General features: G+C 48.4%; 1 protein-coding gene across 1 annotated transcript in view; it reads right to left on the reverse strand.

The window, feature by feature from the left end:
- Window positions 1-16865, reverse strand: part of LOC123382742 — a 95042-nt gene that overhangs the window by 34220 nt on the left and 43957 nt on the right. The window contains exons 2-3 of the mRNA XM_045048632.1: window positions 6290-6524; window positions 309-427 (exon numbers count right to left, since the gene is read on the reverse strand). Coding sequence (XP_044904567.1) covers window positions 6390-6524 — 135 coding nt within the window. The 3' untranslated portion in view covers window positions 309-427; window positions 6290-6389. The remainder of the gene's footprint in view (window positions 1-308; window positions 428-6289; window positions 6525-16865) is intronic.

Below are 16865 nucleotides of genomic sequence, written 5' to 3' on the forward strand. Positions count from 1 at the left end.
ATATTTCAGGAATGGAACCATTACATTAAGAACGCTGCATATGTTTAAAAGTGTCTTTTATGAGGTTTATTAAAAGAAGCCATAAATTTCTGAGAAAGGTTTAAGCCATATTACATTGATCTCACTTCTCATTTAAACAAAATGTAAAATTTAAGTAAAACCTTGATGTGGAATGTAAACTCGCTCATATACCCTGAGCTTACTCATTCACACGTGCCACCTCTGAAATATTAAATCATCTATGAACCACTCCATTTCTTTGAGTGTTTTCCAATCACAACAAATAGCTTTCCGGTGATTGCTTGTACCTGTTGAGTTTCTCAGATTCATTCACCGTGAGTGAGGTGCTGGCAGCTGGATACAAAGTAGGTTCTTAAAACCACTCTTGGCGATCTGCAGCCCAGGATAGCTCTTCCGGTGCCGTCCCCTAAAGTGAATTCATATGCAAAAGGTAGGTACTGTGATTATCCCCATTTTATAGATGGAGACACTGGGGCACGCAGAAGCATGGAGCCATTTCCCGAGGTCACCTAGCTCATAAGGAATACTATCAAGATACGAACCCAGCCAGTCTGGCCCCAGATGCCCACAGCCCAGGCTTTGCCGCGAACCTGACACTCTTCTGCCTTCTCCTTCGTAAGGTGGGTATGAGGATTAGATGAGATAACACACACGCATCATTTAATACAGGGCTAGACAGAACTCAACAGGATGAACCATCACTAACATCCACCCTTATCACTATTAGCTAGTGTACCTTAAGGCTGGTTGTTATTTTACCAGGGCCTTCCTTTACAAGGGCCGAGGCAAATTGTATTGCGTGCCCAAAATTACCCTGGTAGCCTGGCCCCTGTGAAATGAAGTGGGCGCTGATTGCCTAGCAAGGAAATAGAAGTCACAGAATGAACGATATAGGGGAAAAGCATGGTTCCAACATGGAAGCATTTAGGACTCCTTTTATAGGATCTTTGGGCCTTTGTAGCACCCGCACACAGCCTCCTTTACTTTGAGAGGGGCACCTCATCTTTCCACCCAAATCCCCAGACCCTCAATTCAGAGCAGTTGCTATTAGTTTTGCCTTTGAGGCGTTGTACTTGGATGGGCATTGCTTCTTCTATCTGGAATGTTCTCCTCTCACTTCTCCCCATGAAAAACTCCCATTCATCCTTCAACGCAAAGGTCCAAATTCCCCTTCTTTACAGACTTTATTGACACTTCTTAAAAAATATATTTAAAAGAGCGTATTATACCTATACAGTCGCAGGTCTATTCCTCCCACTCACGTCTAGACTGGGAACTGTTTGAGGAAAAGGACCATGCCTTATTCACGTCTGTATCCCTTACACTAAGTCTGGTCCAAAGGAAGTTTTCTGTACGAGATCCGATAAGAAGATGAGTGCACGATGACCCCTGTGGTGTCTGCCTACCTATTTCACCCCAAGGGCCGGTCATGTCAGCATCAAGAGCCAGAAAGAAAATCACTCACCCACTATGCCATGTCTGAGCTGAGATCTATGGAGATCATGGAGCAAAACCTGAGTCGCTGAGCTTCGACCTTTCCCAGTCCACCGAAAATAGGGCTATAGGTTCAAACTTAGTTGCCATAAAGCCAGCCCCAGTGATGCTGCCTCTTGCTGCCTGAAGGTGTTTCCTGTGCCACAAGGTCCCCAGGTCCCCGTCTTGAGTTCCTCTTAAAGTTAGATCTTGGTGGCTTCTGGCAACCATTAGTCACCTGCCTTCTCAGAAATGGTTTGAAACACTTGGAAATTAATAGGTGCTCCCTGACAAAACCTAAGCCAAAGAAATCAAATCTAGGATTTCTAGGAAACAGAAAGAAAATTGCTTCCATCAGAGAGCCACTCTGGAAAATATTTAAAACTTCCAAGTACGTCTAAAGACTTAGGAAAGGTGATCGTGAGCCCTGACCCCTGTACATTTCACAGCCTACTCACGCTCTGCTGTATTTTTGTATTTTGAAAAGAAAGCCTTTTGTGTACCAGTTTCCTGAAGGGATCCTCAAGTGGTAGACTTGAACTCAGACATCTCACCCAACTCCCTATGTAGCAGTGACATCTACTGGGGAATATTGTCACTTCGGGGCTTCTACGTTTGTATTGTACTAAATAACTTTAAAAAACCGTTAACTCCTTCGATCTTTGTAACAACTCTCTGATCTACATTTGCTCATGAGGAAACTAAGATTCAGAGAAATGGAATAAGTGACCCAAGGTCACACAGCCGCCATGCGGCCGAGCTGAGATTTGAACCCAGAGCGATGTGACTCCAGGGTCTGTGTTCTTAACCGTGAAGACCTATCGCCTCCTCTACTGTTCAGCTTTCGCACTTTGAACGTGTCCACGATCTAGCATTTTGCACGTTGTTGCTTCTGAACTCACGTGAGTATATGCCTGTGTCCCCCGGCAGCCCTGTCCTTCTCAGGGCATCACCTGTGCCTCGTCCATGTTTGTCACGTTGGTACCTGGTGCAGTTCCTGACACAGAAGAGGCACTTCATCAACAGCTGTTGAATAATGTTGCATCAGTGAACAAATGAATGAGCAAAGGTCCTAGTGGATGTGGAGGGTAGGTACGTGGTAGGGAGAGAGAGAGAGAGAGACAGTAAGGGACGCTTGGCTGTTCTCTGCAGAGCCTCTATCCTTCACACTGTGGCTTTCAGAAACACCCAGAAATGAGAGCAGGAGTGTCTAGAGCAAAGTCTGGTCATCCTTGAGACTTTTAGAGGCTCCGCCTGGCTTTCAGAATTGAGTCCATGTTTCCCAGCTTCCAGACTTTGACATCGCCTTAGGCTAGAATACTCCTCTCACCCCGCAGCCTGCTTCCTCCTTTGCCGGAGAAACTTGTATTCATTTTTCACGATTCAGACATCTCCTCCAGGAAGCTTCCCAGAGGTGCCAGTCGGGGCTGTAAAACACCAACGTCACGGGCAGAGGAGGTGTTGTGTGGTGCAGTTAAGTGGCCTGGGACTGAGTCAGCCTGGCCTTTGACTAGGTACGTGACCTTGCGCAAGTTACTTAATTGTTCGGCACCTCGGTTCCCCCCATTTTCTAAATAGGGTGATGTCGGTAGAGCATCCAACTTAGGCTCAAGTCATGATCTCACGGTTCATGAGTTCGAGCCCCGCATCAAACTATCTTCAAGAAACTAGAGGCACGTGGGTGGCTCAGTCAGGTGAGCGTCTGACTTCGGCTCCAGTCATCATCTCACGGTTCATGAGTTCGAGCCCCGCGTCGGGCTCTGTGCTGACGGCTCAGAGCCGGGAGCCTGCTTCGGATTCTGTGTCTCCCTCTCTCTCTGCCCCTCTGCTGCTCATGCTCTGTCTCTTTCTCAAAAAATAAATAAACATTAAAGAAAATAAGGGTCTTGACAAAATAGGATAATGAAAAGAGTATCCGCTTCACAGCGTTGGAAGTATTGACGGAGTGAAAAAATGTGAGAAAAATCCTAAGAAATGTAAACCTCTCCCAGTGCCTGTGCACAGAAAGAGGAATTTCAGTGTTTGTGGTGATTATCATGATTGTGGTCTATTTCCTCCTCTCTTTTCCGACCAGGCAACGAGCTCCTCAACTAAGACTGATTCCGCAATGTCTGTCTAGTGGTCTGTGTATCTGCCCTCCGTGGGTCCCATCGTCCTGCAAGACAGCGCAATGTCTGCAACTAAGACTGATTCCGCAATGTCTGTCTAGTGGTCTGTGTATCTGCCCTCCGTGGGTCCCATCGTCCTGCAAGACAGCGCAATGTCTGCAACTAAGACTGATTCCGCAATGTCTGTCTAGTGGTCTGTGTATCTGCCCTCCGTGGGTCCCATCGTCCTGCAAGACAGCGCAATGTCTGCAACTAAGACTGATTCCGCAATGTCTGTCTAGTGGTCTGTGTATCTGCCCTCCGTGGGTCCCATCGTCCTGCAAGACAATGCAATGTCTGCAACTAAGACTGATTCCGCAATGTCTGTCTAGTGGTCTGTGTATCTGCCCTCCGTGGGTCCCATCGTCCTGCAAGACAGCGCAATGTCTGCAACTAAGACTGATTCCGCAATGTCTGTCTAGTGGTCTGTGTATCTGCCCTCCGTGGGTCCCATCGTCCTGCAAGACAGCGCAATGTCTGCAACTAAGACTGATTCCGCAATGTCTGTCTAGTGGTCTGTGTATCTGCCCTCCGTGGGTCCCATCGTCCTGCAAGACAGCGCAATGTCTGCAACTAAGACTGATTCCGCAATGTCTGTCTAGTGGTCTGTGTATCTGCCCTCCGTGGGTCCCATCGTCCTGCAAGACAGCGCAATGTCTGCAACTAAGACTGATTCCGCAATGTCTGTCTAGTGGTCTGTGTATCTGCCCTCCGTGGGTCCCATCGTCCTGCAAGACAGCGCAATGTCTGCAACTAAGACTGATTCCGCAATGTCTGTCTAGTGGTCTGTGTATCTGCCCTCCGTGGGTCCCATCGTCCTGCAAGACAATGCAATGTCTGCAACTAAGACTGATTCCGCAATGTCTGTCTAGTGGTCTGTGTATCTGCCCTCCGTGGGTCCCATCGTCCTGCAAGACAGCGCAATGTCTGCAACTAAGACTGATTCCGCAATGTCTGTCTAGTGGTCTGTGTATCTGCCCTCCGTGGGTCCCATCGTCCTGCAAGACAATGCAATGTCTGCAACTAAGACTGATTCCGCAATGTCTGTCTAGTGGTCTGTGTATCTGCCCTCCGTGGGTCCCATCGTCCTGCAAGACAATGCAATGTCTGCAACTAAGACTGATTCTGCAATGATTCTGCAGGGCCTAGAAAGTGCCCACGAGGAAAAGTCATGTGAAGGAGAGGGAGAGAGAGGGGCAAAAAGATGCAGAGAAATGTGCTCGGTTCTACATGTGGTTACGGAGTCCCTTAAACACATTGGGAGCCTAAGAGCAGCTCTGAGCAAGACGAGGAGCGAGAATGGCACAGAGAAGTGTGCTTTGTTGTGGCCTCTGTCCCCTCTTCCCTGCGTTTGGTTCTGTGAGCCAAGTTCAGCCATATTGCTTCACACCCCCATCCCTCCCTTTCTCTAAACCATCCCCCACCAAGACATCTTTCGAAAGTTACAGCCACTTCTACACATGGAAAACACATTGAAGCCATTCTGGATGGTCATTACAAAGAGACAGAAACCAAAGCGATATGATCTTTGGGGGCCAGGCTTCATAAGCTGGGTGGGGAGCCTCTCTGAGGGCTCAGCACAAATAGCCCTGGAACCCACATGGCTTCCTACGGCTCCTCCTCAGTGGCTGGGAGCTCCAGCGCTGGAACCAGTCCTTGGTTTAAGTCATTCTGTTTCCTGAAAGACCCCATTGAAAATGCAAAGACGTACTCAAGAAGGCTAACCTCATTTATGCACAGGAAGGATTTCTCGTTTCCCCTGTCAAGCAGACCTCTTGGATACCTGAGGGAACGAGCTAGTTCAAGTCATGGGGGGAAGGAACCCGAGCTGCCATTTAATGAGCACTTTGTACGTGCTGTTAGCCTTCATGAAAAATGTCCTTGGGAGCATTTCACTAGTCAGTGTGGTCTTCGAACTCTGGGGCCAGGTGGTCAGCTTGACTGGTGGTCCTGTGCTGACGGGCGGGGGTGAGCTGCTGAGGAGACAGAGGGCAGGTCAGAAGGAGGAGCGTGTGGACGGTCAGCCAAATATCTCCAAAGTTAAGCTCACAGGGGACAGTATTACAGCCTTTCAGGGTAAGGAGACGCTGCTAGTCAGAGGACAGAGTGGCACAGCCACTCAGGGGCCATTCTTACCCCTCACTGTGTAGCCACAGACTAACGTACGTGCCACGAATCTCACTCTCTGTTTCCATTAAAACCCATTCCCAAGACGAACTGAGTGAGCAAGGTCTTTCCAGGGAGGTCGTGAGCTGCTGGGTGAGGCCCATCTGCCTTCTCCCACCCCCGGAACAGAACAGGATCCTGGGGATAGAGGACCCAGGTAAATCCAGACCTGCTCTCAGATTCCCAAACCCCAGAGACCCTCCAGTAAGCCTAGTGGGGCAAATCCCTGAAGTCCTGCCCCTCCCCAAAAGGCCCTGCCCCGGGCCCTTGCTACTTTCTCTTTGTGGGCCTTCATCTTCTCTCCCTGGGGACCTCGCAGGATTCTCCTGACTGGTCTGCCTCAGTTTACCGTCCTGTCCTCAGAACAGGCTTTTCCTAACAAAGCATGTGAAAAGCTGGTAATCCGCCCTCCTGTGCTTCCAGAACGCTCCAGCCCGGATGAGCTGGGGAAACCTCCTGCCGCACAAAGGGGGCACACTCACCTCAGAGCCTTGATTCCTTTTGGCTCAGTCTCTCTCTGTGGCCTTTGCACACTTAACAGCTTGCCTCCAGCCTTCACAGCCGGCTCCCTCTGCAGTCCTCTCAGGAAACTCCCTCCTCCTCTCTGTGCTCCCAGAGCCTCGTCCAGCAGCCCCAGTAACTTGCGTTTGCTTCCTGAGGCTGTGAGCCGTTGTCTCCTAGTGGTCTGTGTATCTGCCCTCCGTGGGTCCCATCGTCCTGCAAGACACATACATGAAAGATAATGAGGGAGAATGAGAGAAAGCGTGGACAGGAGGAAGGAAGGAAGGAAGGAAGGAAGGAAGGAAGGAAGGAAGGAAGGAAGGAAGCAAAGGAGGGAGGGAGGGAGGGAGAGAGAGGAGGGAGGGAAGAAGGGAGGAGGGAAGGAGGGAGAGAGGAGGGAGGAGGGAGGAGTGAGGGAGGGAGAAAGGAAGGAAGGAAGGGAGGAAGGAAGGAAGGGAGGAAGGAAGAAGGAAGGAAGGAGGAAGGGAGGGAGGAAGGAAGGAAGGAAGGAAGGAAGGAAGGAAGGAAGGAAGGGGAAGGAAGGAAGGGAGGAGGGAAGGAGGGAAGGAGGGAGGGAGGGAGGGAGGAAGGAAGGAAGGAAGAAGGAAGAAGGAAGGAAGGAGGAAGGGAGGGAGGGAGGGAGGGAGGGAGGGAGGAAGGAAGGAAGGAAGGAAGGAAGGAAGGAAGGAAGGAAGGAAGGGGAAGGAAGGAAGGGGAAGGAAGGGGAAGGAAGGAAGGGAGGAGGGAGGGAGGGAGGGAGGGAAGGAGGGAGGGAGGAAGGAAGGGGAAGGAAGGAAGGAAGGAAGGAAGGAAGGAAGGAAGGAAGGAAGGAGGAAGGAAAAAAGGAAGAAGGAAGGAGGAAGGGAGGGAGGGAGGAATAAAGGAAGGAAGGAAGGAAGGGGAAGGAAGGAAGGGGAAGGAAGGAAGGGGAAGGAAGGAAGGGGAAGGAAGGAAGGGAGGAGGGAGGGAGGGAGGGAAGGAGGGAGGGAGGAAGGAAGGAAGGGGAAGGAAGGAAGGACGAAGGAAGGAAAAAAGGAAGAAGGAAGGAGGAAAGGAGGGAGGAATAAAGGAAGGAAGGAAGGAAGAGGAAGGAAGGGAGGAGGAGGGAGGGAGGGAGGGAGGGAGGGAGGGAGGAAGGAAGGAAGGAAGGAAGGAAGGAAGGAAGAAGGAAGGAAGGAAGAAGGAGAGGAGGGAGGGAGGGAGGAAGGAACTTTAACAATGAGTAGCTGTACAGCGAAGTTGTGTAAAGGGCTTTGAGAACACACAACAACAGTAATTGCTCTGCCTAAAGAAGAGGTAGGGACAGGGAGTTTCTGCCAGGTTTTGAAAGGTGATTATTCTTCCCTCCTTTTGGTAGGGATACATTTTTTTAAATTTTTTTAATGTTTTTATTTATTTTTGAGAGAGAGAGAGAGAGCATGAGCAGGGGAGGGGCAGAGAGAGATCATTCTTCCCTCCTTTTGGTAGAGATAGATAGATTAAAAAATTTTTTTAATGTTCTTATTTATTTTTGAGAAAGAAAGAGAGAGTGTGGGGGGGGGTGGCGGGCAGAGATAGGGGGAGACCCAGAATCCAAAGCAGGCTCCAGGCTCTGAGCTGTCAGCACAGAACCTGATGCAGGCTCGAACCTGCGAACAGAGAGATCATGACCTGAGCCAAAGTCAGAGGCCCAACTGACTGAGCCACCCAGGCGCTCCTGCTAAAGACAGATTTTAAAGGAGTGGAGAGTACACTTGGGGGCTGGTAAAAGTCCCCTAACAGAGATGTGTTCGCTTTTCAGAGTTAACTTATCAGGAGCTTCTGAGTTCACATCATTAAACAGATGCCCTCCTGGATGCCTCAACTTCCCTTCCACGCCTTTCCTGTCCTGGGGAAAACCCAGGAGGCTGTACCTCTCTCGCAAGGCTGTTGAAAACTTCTGGGAATGACTCAGGGCACAGAAGGGCTGCCCAGGCCCTGGTGTCTCTCCCTACCCATCACTCCTGATGTCACTCCCCTGCTTGGAGCTCCCCCTCTGCCTCCAGACTGGCCCTACTTGTGGACTTCACTCAGTTCTCGTGATCAGGGATCCAAATTTCTGATGCATATCTGGAAAGAGCATGGGGCTCGCGGCTTGTCACGACCCCACATCGTCACCGACTCCCACGTAAAATGCTCTGGGATCCCAAAAGCTTTAAAGACTCTCCTGGATTGTCTCCTTATTGTTACTACAAACTTAACCTTGCAAACGGGAGGAGGGAAGGTAATAAAAGTCAGGAGGAAGTACACTAGATTTCTTTTTTCCCGTCCATGGCCAACTTGTTGGAAATGACTAGCTTTTAGTTACCCATTTACTGTTTGTAATCAGTTGTCGATGCACTTGGAGGCAAAACAGCTAAGATATTTGCATGCATAGATATTACCTCGAGAGGTGAAAGCCAGTTGTGGTGATTTTTGCGTGCGGTTTCGTGAGGAACATGACTCAGACACAGCCTTCCCCAGTGTCACACCTGTACCTTCTTCACGACTCTGGAGAAATATCAGTCCTGAAACCCAATCACCTCCAACTCTACCCTCCTGTATCTTATTTCATGAAAAACATTGCTCTCCTAACTCTCAGGCCAGCAGATACGGTACATATGTGTGTTTCGCCTTTCCAAATCTGGAGGAAACCACTTTATTGTTCAGAACACTATTTATAATTTTGGTTAGAAAAAAATCTTATCCTTAGTGCATATGCTCATGGTTTTAAAAACTGATTTTGAAGATCTCTCTTGTAGAGACAGGTTATAAATATTGGAACCTAATAATAATTGCCACAGTAAAGAGAAGAAATGCATGTAAGAGTCAAAAAGCTCTGAGCAAAGGTGATCCCCCTGGAAGCATATGGAAGCAGTAGAACATACCCCTGTCTTTAAAGGAACCTAACACTTAACCCGAAAAGGGACAAGAAGAACCTTGGAGATTTTCATTTTAGGAAATAAAGAAGCTCTAAAGTTACTGTGTAGGTAAAAGAGAAGGAAGAGAAAGAGTCTATCTCCATGAAGAAGGAGGGCTAAGAGGAGGAGGAGGAAAGGGAGGAAGGGAAGGAGGGAGGGAGGGAGGAAAGAAGGGAGAGAGGAAAGGAGAAAGGGAGGGAGAGAGGAAGGAAGGGAGAAAGGAGGAGGGAGGGAGGGAGGAAGGAAGGGAGGGAAGAAGGGAGGAAGGGAAGGAAGGGATGGAGGAAGGAAGGGAGGGAGGGAGGGAGAGAGGGAGGGATGGAGGAAGGGAGGAAGGGAAGAAGGGAGGAAGGGAAGGAAGGGATGGAGGAAGGGAGGGAGGGAGGGAGGGAGGGAAGAAGGAAGGGATGGAGGGAGGAAGGGAGGGAGGGAGGGAGGGAGAGAGGGAGGGATGGAGGAAGGAAGGGAGGGAGGGAGGGAGGAAGGGAGGGAGGGAGGGAGGGAAGAAGGAAGGGATGGAGGGAGGAAGGGAGGGAGGGAGGGAGAGAGAGATGGAGGGAGGGAGGAAGGGAGGGAGGGAGGGAGAGAGAGATGGAGGGAGGGAGGAAGGGAGGGAGGGAAGGAGAGATGGAGGGAGGGAGGAAGGGAGGGAGGGAAGAAGGGAGGAAGGGAGGGAGGGAGGAAGGGAGAGAGGAAGGAAGGGAGGGAGGGAGGGAGGGAGGAAGGAAGGGAGGGAGGGAGGGAGGGAGGAAGGAAGGGGAAAAGGGAGGAGAGAGGGAGGGAGTCCGTTAAATCTGGCAGCTTAAGCATGTTGGTTAAGTAACCCCACCTAAGTTAAGTGAAAGAGGAGGTATATCGTGAGAATACTTAAGTAGTTCAAAAATGGAAGGAAACGCCTACAGGCCCCAGGAGCGCCAGCAACTAGAATAACCTGAGTTAGGGCCCCGGCCCTGTAGGGAGCGGCCGCCAAGCTTTGAGGAACTAAAGACAAAGCGGAAGGCAAGCAGACAGAATTTCCGCCCTCGGGAAGCTCCGGGGACTTGTGTGGGCAAGGCCACCACCCAAGTAGCGTCTGTCACACTAAGCCAAGGAACAGCGCTTCTGAGGCTGAAACACAAAATCTGCAAACTACCGAAAGCTGTGGACTTGTTTCTGGAGAACGTGGGTTTTTTGATACAATGTCCTGAGTTGAAAACCCCCAAAGCACACACGTGCCTATGAGGGATTCTGGTTTTAAGGGAAGGGTGAAGAAGAGAGGCGGAGAGAGACTGAGAGAGAGGAAGAGAACCCTTATCAAATCTAGGAGAGGTCAACTTTATTTTAAGCAATGTCAGGTAATAATTAGGACTAAAATCTTAACGATACCCACATTTATGATAACTACCCTAGTGTAGTGCCCGGTACCGTGGATGCTTGTTAAATACCAGTCAAACGTGAATGTATGTTTTATTTATCGATAGGAAACCGCAAAATATAGGCACAGTAGCAGATGTACAGGCTTCACAAACGCTGATGTGCGATTGTTGTGTGACCCTGGACAAAGAAGTTAAACATCTTTAAACTGGGGACACTAACTGAAATAGTATCACGAAGGTGAAATAAAATAGTGGCTCTAGACTCATATAGTAAGTGCTCAGTAAATGTTTATTCTTCCTCTTTTCTTCTCTTTATCTTCTTATTAAACGCATTTAATAAGATTACCATTTAGAATCTGATTTCATTAGAAAGTTCAATTTTTACGTCTTGTAAAGTTATTCTTATGAATGTAATAGGCTAGACAACCTGGATTTCAGATAAACCATGTTTCTCAAAGTTCAAACAACGAGACTGCTCATTCCAGGCTGCTGTTACCACCACCTGGTGGCAGCATACTGTATAATATTTTGGAGGTGATGAATATGAAGTACTAAACATTCATATATTCCATATATGTTTCATATATATTATATATAAGAACATAAACGTTCATATATTACACACGTTTCATATATAAACATTCATATCTTACACATATGTTTACATAGACATTATGTATGTTTCATATTTTACCCATACTTGGAAGGATTTAGACAATAAATTTGTTACAACGTAGTTTTCTAACCAATATATGGTAACATTTTGGCATGTTATGATGCCTGAAGCAGTAATGCGGTTTTCTGAATTCACTAGTATCTATCTTTAATGACGTCAGCTCCAATACTACTCACCCTCAATACTCCTCTCACAGGCCAATCCAAAAGCTTAGGAGTTCCTTTAAAGAGTCATGTAAAAATAAAGCAGATCATGACACCAAAACCACAAGCAAGCAAGCAAGCAAGCAAGAAAGAAAGAGAAAAAAGAAAGACAAAAGAAAAAAAAGTTGTACATCATCAAAAATTAAAACCCTGTGCTTGAGGGACACAATTAATAAAAGAATAGAATGGGGGAAAACTTCTGCAAATAACGTATCTGATAAGAGATGGGTACCCAGGGGCACCTGGGTGGCTCAGTTGGTTGAACGTCCTGCTCTCGGTTTCGGTTCCGGTCACAGGATGGAGCCCCACATCAGGCTCCGTGCTGAACAACATAGAGCCTGCTTAAGATTCTCTTTCTCTCCCTCTGCCCCTCCCTTCCTCTCTCTAAAACAATAAAAATGAATACAAATTTTAAAAAACAAGGTTTTCAAAAAAAAAGAGAGATGTGCACCCAGAACATGTAAAGGCCTTCTACAACTCAGTAATAAAAAGACAAATAGTACAATTCCAAAAATGGGTGAAAGATTTGGGTAGACATTTCTCCAAAGAAGATATACAAAAGGACCAAAAAAAAAAAAGAAAAGAAAAGAAAAGAAAAGAGAAGAAAAGAAAAGAAAAAAATGCTCAGCCATCAGGGAAATGCAAATCAAACTCGTAATGAGACACCACTTCACGCGCGCTAGGATGGCTATAATCAAAAAGGCAGTTAATAACAAGTATTGGCAAAGATGTGGAGAAGCTGGAACCCTCATGCACTATTAATGGAAATATAAAATGGTGCAGCTGCTTTGCAAAGTGGTCTGGTAATCTGTCACAAGGTTAAACCTAGACTCGTCGCTGAGCAATGCCATTGCTGGATATACACCTAAGAGAAGTGAACATACGTCCACACAGAAACTTGTACGTGAGTGCTCACAGAAGCATTATTCATGCAGCCGAGAAGTGGAAACCACCCCAGATGCCCGTCCAACTGCTCCTTACAATGGAATATTATCCAGCAAAGAAAAGAATGAGCACCAGTGTGGGGGTGGCTACTTGGCTGAACCTTGAAAACATTATGCAAAGTGAAAGAAGCCAGTCAGAAAGCCACATATCGCGTGACCATTGACATAAAATATTCAGAATAGGCAAATTAAATGAACAGAAAACAGATGCTATGCCTAAGGCTGGAGGAGGGGCTGGGGTGGGAGGTAATGGCCAAGGGAGACAGGGTTTCTTTTGGGGGTCCTCAATGTTCTCAAATTGATTGTGATGTTGGTTGTCCAACTCTATAACTATATAAAAAGCCACTGAATTGTGTCCTTTCAATGGGCGAAGTGTATGTATGCTATTTACATCTCAATAAACCCTGTCTGAAATGCTGAGGGAGGAGTGGTCCCCATCTCCCCCCTATACAAACCAAAGCTTCTTCCCATCTTAGCAAAAAATGTCAGAAGTAAAAATTTCAATCCAACATTGGAAGCTCATCTTCTCGAAACAAAAAATCTTTTTCGTAAACTAATTTGGAACTTGGGGAAGTTTTTTCTGCCCTATTGAATTTTCCCATAGGAGAGTAGTCTCTTCTGGTCTTCGTGGTGTTCATCAAAACAGGAAAAGAATACAATTTCCCATTTAAGTGTAACAAGATTCTCTTTGATTTCCACAGCAGAACTAGACCCCCCCATCGAGTCACTTATGTTGGTACTAGATTGCCCCTTTAATGATCTGAGCCATCCCTGCCCTACACACACATGCACGCATGGGCGCGCACCCACACCCACACACACTCACGTGTGTGCATGTGCACAAACCTCTCGTGCATTAGGCCGTGACGTGGATCGGCACGGGGAACCTCATCTGCAATACCGAGGCAGAGCCTGGCTCGGCTGGCATATGCAATCGTTCAGTTTTTGACTGTTACTATCTTCCTAAAAACAGCATTTCTGGACCAATATAGGTCACTGAAACAAATCCCAGAATCTAAGCATTGTCCCAGCAGCTAAGTGTTACGTACGCCTTCCACAAATGAAGCCAGCCCAATCTTTCACTCCTATGTGATTCTGCTGGAGCCACAGAGATGCCGCGCAAAGGATAAAAGAGCCATTTTTCATGACCTTTTTCGTTTCTCTGAACAAAGCCCAGTGTCAAGTCTTCGAAAGGCATGCGTTAAAGAGCGAGATTCCCCCAAAAATGTTTGGAAGCAGTCATGATACTGAAAAATAATTTCCTCTCTCTCCCCCAACCCCAAATAAAAAAAAAAAAAAACACACAACCTTATGATGTGTTAGATTGGAATGTTTAAATATTGAACCAGTGCCAAAAAATGGCTTGTAAGCCGCAATAAATTTCATGAAATTTAAAAAATGATATTGTCCCATCTGACAGTGTCTTTCAGGACTTGAAGCTGCATGGCCCAGATTAGGGGTATTCTAATGAAAAATAAATGCATAGCACATTTGACTTACAAATGCAGGGATATATACAATACTCAAAAAACATATATTCAATGAGGTCCACTGACAATTGTGAGTAGTATGAATTCTGCGTCCTGCACAGAGCCACGGAGTCTGTTCCTCCAGTACCAAATGCTGATAGTTGCGTTAAATCTTCTTTCCAGAAAGAAATTAAGAGAGAGAGAGAGAGAGAGAGAGAGAGAGAGAGAGAGAGAGAGAGAAGAAAAAGAAAAAAAAAAGCGTGCATCTAGGAAAGACAACACAGTGCGTATTCACACGCAGTGGAAGATCCAAACTGGATATTTTAGATATAGATTATTCTAGATATTCTCTCTGAGAGGGGTGTAATATTCACACATACACTATGAAATTCACAAATCATTTGTATACTGTAAGACGTTGCTACATGATGCTGGCCGCAGGGGTGCCGTCATTTCTAGTCTCACTCCAATCCACTGCGGTTCCCAGGACGCAATGTGTTCCATAAGGCCAGTAACAAGGGAGCAGAGGGCCCTTTTTATTCTGTCCTTCCGTTTCCACCCCTTTACAGGAAACACTTTATGCAAACAGCGGCCTGCTGCCACCGCCCGCTGAGCCGCGCGGCGCGGAGAGGCGGCCGGCGCACCCGGGGGGCGCGGTTAGAGCGCGGGGCGGGGCGCAGAAGGGCCTTGCTCACTCCGCTGCTCCGAGCCCCGAGCCGCCACAAGATTGATGACGCTCCCTGGGTGTACGGGAACATCTCCTCCCTGTGAACGACTGCTCATGAGGCCTGATAGACTTGTCATCTCTTAATAAACATCGCGGTGATGTCGGAGGGGAGAGCCCGGAGCACGGGCAGGGCGCACCCCCCAGCAGAGCCCCTGCCTCCCTCTCCCGGTGATCCGCTCGGCGTGCGTGTCCTGCTGAGGGTGCTGGAGGGCTGGGCCTCCCTGGCCACCGCAGAAATGCCCCGCAAGGCCTCATTCCCTGGTGGGATCTAGCTCCTCCTCTTTGGGGACGCCCCCCCCCCCCCCCCCGCCTTTAATTTCCCAGATCTCCTTGAATGTGCATTCAGTGGGATCCGGAAAAACAAAACAGAGAGAGAGAGAGGCTAGGGTGTGTCAGTCTCTGTCCCGGAAATGCAGGCCATCCACACACTTGTCATTTTTTCTTAGCCCCTGGGAGCATTGTCTCTGTTCCTAGAGCAAAGGAAGCAGAGCATCTAATCAGCTTTCACAGACCAGCAGGGTGGGGGGACCAACCTCTCACCTCTGCCCCCTCTTCCCCACCCCCTACCCTTATCATTCATTCCTGAAGCCCAGCCTTCTCCACAAAAACGTCCCTGATCAGTTCTGTGGACAATCCCGGCGCCCTTTGCTGCATGAGGTCCACAGAGCAGACTCTCCTGGTTTCGTCTCCACTCCACGCCCAGGGACTCCTGCTTCCAGGTCCTAGTTTAGTTGCTGGCACCGAGCACATGCGTCACTGTCATTTGCTGCTGGCTGGATGTGTCCATGGATGCATTCAGCGGTCCTTTTCTTTCTCCAGCTTCACCACCAAACTTGGGGCGCCTGGCTGGCTCAGGCCGTAGAGGGTGTGACTCTTGATCTCAGGGCTTGTGAGTTCCAGCACAATGTTGGGTGTAGAGATGACTTAATCATAAAAGCTTAAAAAAAATCTTATTTTTGGCTTATCAATAAACATAGAACCATCGTAATGTTCATTTCCATTTCCTTTTTATTTTTTTAAGTTTTTATCTCTTTATTTTGAAAGAGAGAGAACATGAGTGGACGAGAGGCAGAGAGAGGGGGGGGGAAGAGAGAGAATCCCAAGCAGGCTCCAGGCTATCAGTATGGAGCCTGATGCAGGGCTCGAACTCACCAACTGTGAGATCATGACCCCAGCCGAAATCAAGAGTCAGATGCCTAACCGACTGAGCCACCCAGGCGCCCCTCGATTTCCTTTGGATGTTTAATTTGACTCCGCAGCGAGCCGTCAGCACACTTGCCTTCTGGTATCCGCCTTAGAACCTTCTGGAGGGCAGGGATGCAAGGCGGTGTCTGGGCAGCCGCAGGGCCGCTTTGGAGGAAGTAAAAAGTCTTTCCTGATGGATGTTGCCAAGGATGGTGATGAAGGCACTCACTGACGCCTTCTTTCAGTACTGCAGACATTTTTCATCGTGTCAAACGAGCCACACAGGAAGCTTGTGTGACACATGACGGAGGCTTGGCCATGGGAATAACGGAAAAACCCAAACACACAAAAGGAGCCACAGCCTGGCGCTTGTAATCAGGCCCTGTGGCCCCAGCTTCAGCATCTAAAGCCGTAGCCTCTGTGCTCCATTTCCCCTCAGGAAATGGCTCTTTTGATATTTTGAAGCCTTTTATGTGTAACACGTGTGTGTGGCCAAATAGCAAGCTCACATTTTCCTCTTGAAATAATTGCGATTAATAAATTACAATGCAGCTGCGTGGAGTAAAGGCTGTGTTCCCAGGGGAACCAGGCAATGTTTATATTCCTAGAAGTTGGCCGCTGCCCGCACTCAAACAGTTCAGCCTCCCCTGGAATCCAAGGGGGGTTACCGAAGATGTGTGCTGGGGGTGGGGCCGTGAGGAAGGGGGTGCAGCTTCCTTCTGGAATCCTCTTCTGTTCCCGGTAGCCGGCCCGCACCGAAGGCAACTACTCGTGTGTTATTCGCCCACTCCCCCCTTCTGAGACCCGCACCAGAGCCAGCACACGGGGCAGCACCCTCCTCCCCTTGGGGGCCACCTTTCAAGGCAAACAGCCTCCCGGGAAGCCTTGATCAACCCTTCACTCAGCACGTCCCTGGGTTGGCCGGACAAACTGAGAAGCAGCTATTCTGTGCCGGCGTGGGCGGAGTTAGCTGCTTAGCTTCACTGGAAGGACCAGTGACTCTTGTGGAAATACAGGAATTCCTTATATAAAAGCCCTTGAACTCGACCTAAGCAGAACAGCCAAGAGGTAGGAAGCCCC

Source organism: Felis catus, chromosome F1 (genome assembly GCF_018350175.1).
Source record: "Felis catus isolate Fca126 chromosome F1, F.catus_Fca126_mat1.0, whole genome shotgun sequence".
NCBI lineage: Eukaryota > Metazoa > Chordata > Mammalia > Carnivora > Felidae > Felis > Felis catus.